Here is a 5,143-nt window from a genome sequence, read left to right on the forward strand (position 1 = left end):
TAGATGAGTATAGTAGCCGTGAGTTGTATTTTATTTATTAGTTAATGGCTTGTAATCACTAAACTTGTGATTTATAATAAATTTTTCTTTATTGTATCTCTAACTCACCACCTCGGGAAACCGAGAAGGTAACATCTCCCAATTACCTTCGCCGGGTAAGAAGGGGGTGTTACAAAATGTGCTAAAGAGATTTAGTCTCTAAAAGACTTACTTTTACATGCTAGAAAGGTCCACGATAAGTGGGAAGGTAGCACGTGTGTCCTAAATTTTCTGACTGAGCAATCAGATAATAATATGAAAATGGGTTTAGGACATGAGTGCTATGGTCGTAGAGACCACGCTAAATACAAATCAACTCCTTCCGAACGAGATTTCAGGAAGAGAAAATACGTGAATCTATCTGAGTATTTGGTTTGCAATTACTGTGGTCATACTGGACACCTTCAAGATTACAATGAAGGTATCAAGTTTGTTAAAGAATCCAACGTGGTGTTAGAAGAAAATGATGTTCCTATAAATGAACCAAACTTGAATGAAGAAAGAAATAACAATTATCGTTGGTTCTATAATATGAGCTTTGACTAGAAAAGGAAGGCTACTAAACCAAAACAACCACCAAAGCCTAAAGAGTCTCTCAAGACTAAGGCTCCCCCCAAAACAACCTAAGATTTAACATCGTGAAAGACCCAGAGCACAACCTAGGACGATTCCTAAAAAGACTTTTTCGTCACCTAAACAAAAAGTCATTTGACAAGTATGTGTTAGAAAAGATTTAGTTTTCAGAGTGACTAACGTCAAAGGACCCAACATAGCTTGGGTACCTAAAAACTGCATCTAATCTCTTTGCAGGTTGTGGTGAAAGAAAACAATCAATGGTACCTTGATAGCGGATGCCCTTGATAGCGGATGCTCAAGGCACATGACTGGTAATGCTAATCTATTTCTTTCACTTGAACCCTTCGATGGTGCTAAAGTTACATTTGGTGATAACAAGAAGGGTAAGGTTGTTGTTATTGGTAAGATAGGCATATCATCTTCTCATGCTATTAGCGATGTTTATCTTGTTAGTGGTCTCAAGCACAATTTACTTAGTATCTCTCAATTATGTGACAAGGGAAATAAAGTTGTTTTCCATTCAGATTCCTATCGAATAATAATGGAAGGAACAAGTAGTGTTGTACTTAAAGGCCAATGGAGAAGGAATGTATATATAATTGATTTAAATGCTATTCCTACTAACTCGTTTACATTCATGAAAGCTACAGTAGATGATCCATGTCTTTGGCATAAAAGATTCGCTCACATTAGTTCGACTACCTTGAATAAACTAAAGAGATGGAATTTGGTTGAAGGTCTTCCTTCAATTAAGTTTGATCAAGAAACTCTATGTGACTCGTGTGCTCGTTGCAAACATGTGAGATTTTCGTTCAAACCTAAGAGAGTTGTAAGTACAAAAGAACCACTAGAACTTGTGCATATGGATCTATGCGGGCCAATAAAGGTAAGAAGTAGAGGTGGATCCAAGTATGTTTTCGTTCTAGTTGATGATTACTCTAGGTATGTTTGGCCTATTTTTCTTAACTCAAAAGATGAAACTTTTGAAGAGTTTGCAGTTCTAATGAAGCTTGCCCAAAACAAGTATAAATCGAAACTAGTTTCTATACGTACAGATCATGGCACCGAATTTGATAACCATGCTTTTATTGAATATTATAGGGAGAATGGTGTTCAGCATAACTTATCAGCACCACGAACTCCACAACAAAACGGTGTTGTTGAACGTATGAATAGAGCACTAGAGGATATGGCACACACGATGCTTTTGTGTAGTCGCCTTCCTCGAAATTTCTGGGCAGAAGGTATTAGTACTGCATGCTATGTTCACAATCGATCTTTGATTAGACCTATTACCAAAAAGACTCCCTATGAGCTTCTTAGAGGATGTAAACCTAACATATCACATCTACATTTCTTCGGGAGTAAATGTTTTGTCCATAATAATGGTAAAAATAGATTAAGCAAATTCGATCCCAGAAGCGACGAAGCTGTATTTGTTGGCTACTCTAATCATAGTAAAGTATATAAGTTTTATAATAAGAGAAACCTTAGCATCGAAGAAAGTGTTCATGTTATTTTTGATCAGAATAATATGTTTGATAAAGCTGAACAGGATGAAGAAGAGGATATGAACGAGCCAGATTTTCGACTATCTAGAAATGATCCTCCAGAGTTAGATGAGGAAGATAAAGAAATTGAAGGCACCAATGATGAACAAGGAAGTCCTTCGAATGATAAAGGAAAGAAAACTGAGACTACAGTTGATGATACTATAAGCTCTTCTCAATCCAAGAAATTGGAAACTGAAGTTATAACTGATCATGATATAACATCAAATCCAAATCAAAGGACAAAATCTAGAGTTATATCTGATTTTGTTATAACCCCAGGATTGGATTTAGGGGGAACGATGCTTGGACCTCAATCATTCAAAGAAGACGAACTAAGTTCAGATGATAATATGCCTCCAGTCTCTAAGAAATGGAGATATAAGGATTCTCACCCAATGGAGACTATTCTTGGTAGTTTGAATGAAGGGGTTCGAACTCATAGAAAGCTTAACAACTTTTGTTCATTCTACTATTTTCTGTCTACTATTGAGCCAACCAATATCAGAGAAGCGCTTGCTGAACTAGATTGGATTATTGAGATACAAGAGGAGCTTCAACAGTTCGAACGGAACAAAGTTTGGCACTTGGTTCCGAGACCAAAAGAAAGAACTGTTATTGGTACAAGATAGGTATTCAGAAACAAGTTGGACGACACATGAGTTATTGTACGAAACAAAGCCATATTGGTTGTACAGGGCTACAATCAACAAGAAGGAATTGACTATGATGAGAAGTTCACTCCCGTGGCTAGGCTTGAGGCTATTAGACTGTTAATAGCCTTTGCAGCTAAAGGAATGAAATTATTTAAAATGGACGTTAAGACAGCTTTTCTTAACGGTTATTTAAATGAAGAAGTCTTAGTGGAGAAACCCCAGGGTTTCTGGATAGCCAGTTTCAAAAGCATGTCTATAAATTAGACAAAGCTTTATATGGTTTGAAACAAGCTTCCAGGGCTTGGAACGACAGATTATCAAAATTCTTACTTGAAAGTGATTTGAAAGGAGGATCTGTCGACAAGACCTTATTCTTAAAATCTGAAGGTTCCGACTTATTAGTTATTCAAATTTATGTTGACGATATCATTTTTGGTTCATCTCATAATCGCTTGTGCAAGTATTTTTTAGAATTAATGACCTCTGAATTTGAGATGAGCATGATGGGAGAACTTAAGTTCTTCCTAGAACTTCAAATACAACAGACTAGTGAAGGAATCATGATACACCAACAAAAATACATCAAGGAATTACTTAGGAAATTTGGAATGGAGAATTCTCATTCTATGCCGACTCCAATGCCTACGGAAAAGAAGTTGAGATTAGACGAAGATGGTAAGTCGGTCGATGAGACAAATTATCAAGGTATGATTGGTTCACTTCTTTATTTAACTGTAAGTCGTCCTGATATTATGTTTAGTGTGTGCGTATGTGCTCGATTTCAATCCTGCCCTAAAGAATCACATATGAAAGCGGTTAAAAGAATCTTGAGGTATTTAATTGGTACATCTAGATTATGCAAGTTGTTCACTTGATAGAAAAAGTACTTCCGGCATAGCCACATTTGTTGGACCATGTATTATAACATGGGGGTCAAACAAGCAAAATTCCGTTGCATTATCTACAGCTCAAGCCGAATACATTGCTGTTGGATTGGTATGTTCACAACTTTTATGGCTTAAGCAACAACTATATGGTATTAATATTGGGTGTATTCCCATTTTATGTGATAATACGAGTGCTATAATTATTGCTAAGAACCCATCACAACACTTTCGTACTAAGCATATAGACATTAGACACCATTTTCTACGTGACCATGTAGATAAGGGCAACATAAGAATGGAATTTTGTAGCACAGAAAAACAATGGGCAGACATTTTTACCAAAGCATTGGCTAGAGAACGTTTTGAGATTTTGCGGTTGGAAATTGGTTTAATTGGTGGCAACTAAACTTGTCACAAATATTTTACTATCCTTATGACTGACTAGATTTGACGAGATTGTATGTCTGTGTCCGTATTTCTCGTTGCAAGTATATTTATGTTTATTTTCATATTATGTTACGAGAATATTCCGTTTGCTAGTCATATATATTTTGTGTCTTATTACGAGCCATCTTTTCGGTCATAATTTTCTTTATAATCTTTTATTTGGTCGAAAATCCTATCAAATTTATCAACCACAATCTTTACCATGTCTTACCCATGTGAACTACCAACCTAAAAGATTTGCCATAAATTATGTATATATATATATAAACAAAATTAGGGAATCTTTTCTTTACCCAATTGTACACGCCGCCTACCTACAATCCCCTACTTACAATATCTCAAAAAATTTATTCCTTTAAATACACTCTACCACCCTCACGTCACATTCACTATAATTACCTCTCCATATTTATTTTCTCCTCAAATTTCTCAAACACTCAACCTCTCAAACCTTCATCACCATTACCCTCAAACCAAAAACCCGTTTTCATACTGTGGACATGGGCCACAGGCCGGTCTGCGGGCAAGATCCACCTACCGGTCCATAGTCACGGGCCACCTGCACACCAAGCCAATCTGTGGACATACATCGGTGTTTTGAAAGCCACGCTCGGTGACGTAAAAATGCTTTCGACCGGATCGCTTTAAATCGGTCGGTTTCGTCCCGGTAAAGGTCTCGAAACGATGCAGAGATGTTCGGATTCGCCACCAAGCATTTGTGGGATGCTTGGAACCCATTCGAATCCACTTTATACCTAGGTCAACCAAGGCAAAAAGCGGTGTTTGACATAGGTACTAAAGATAAGGAATCGTCCCCCTTTTAGCTTTATATTCCTAAAATGACTCTCGTGCGCCCTGGATAAGGCCATCCACTATCCAAAGGTTCTGAGTAAGGGGTAAGGGTACGTATTGGGAAGCCCTTTAATCACACACCCAATCCCGCCCGCGTTAACAACCTCTACTGATTGATCGTGGTTGCTTAAGTGCA

At 37.3% G+C, this 5,143-nt stretch overlaps 1 protein-coding gene across 1 annotated transcript; it reads left to right on the forward strand.

The window, feature by feature from the left end:
- The first annotated feature begins 1,156 nt into the window (after positions 1–1,156).
- On the forward strand, positions 1,157–4,001 carry LOC141632288 (uncharacterized). The gene is made up of 6 exons (XM_074444847.1): positions 1,157–1,557; positions 1,717–1,859; positions 2,448–2,727; positions 3,021–3,496; positions 3,675–3,817; positions 3,987–4,001. Exons 1-6 carry the CDS (start codon positions 1,157–1,159, stop codon positions 3,999–4,001), a joined length of 1,458 nt encoding a protein of 485 aa, XP_074300948.1.
- The last annotated feature ends 1,142 nt before the right edge of the window (positions 4,002–5,143 follow it).

The sequence above is a fragment of the Silene latifolia genome, chromosome Y (genome assembly GCF_048544455.1).
Source record: "Silene latifolia isolate original U9 population chromosome Y, ASM4854445v1, whole genome shotgun sequence".
Taxonomy (NCBI): domain Eukaryota; kingdom Viridiplantae; phylum Streptophyta; class Magnoliopsida; order Caryophyllales; family Caryophyllaceae; genus Silene; species Silene latifolia.

Coding starts and splice junctions, on each gene's coding strand:
- LOC141632288 (XM_074444847.1), top strand. CDS start 1,157: ATGGAAGGAACAAGTAGTGTTGTACTTAAAGGCCAATGGAGAAGGAAT. Junction 1,558..1,716: donor CTAGTTGATGATTACTCTAG/GTATGTTTGGCC, acceptor TGAATATTATAG/GGAGAATGGTGTTCAGCATA. Junction 1,860..2,447: donor TCGAAATTTCTGGGCAGAAG/GTATTAGTACTG, acceptor TTATAACCCCAG/GATTGGATTTAGGGGGAACG.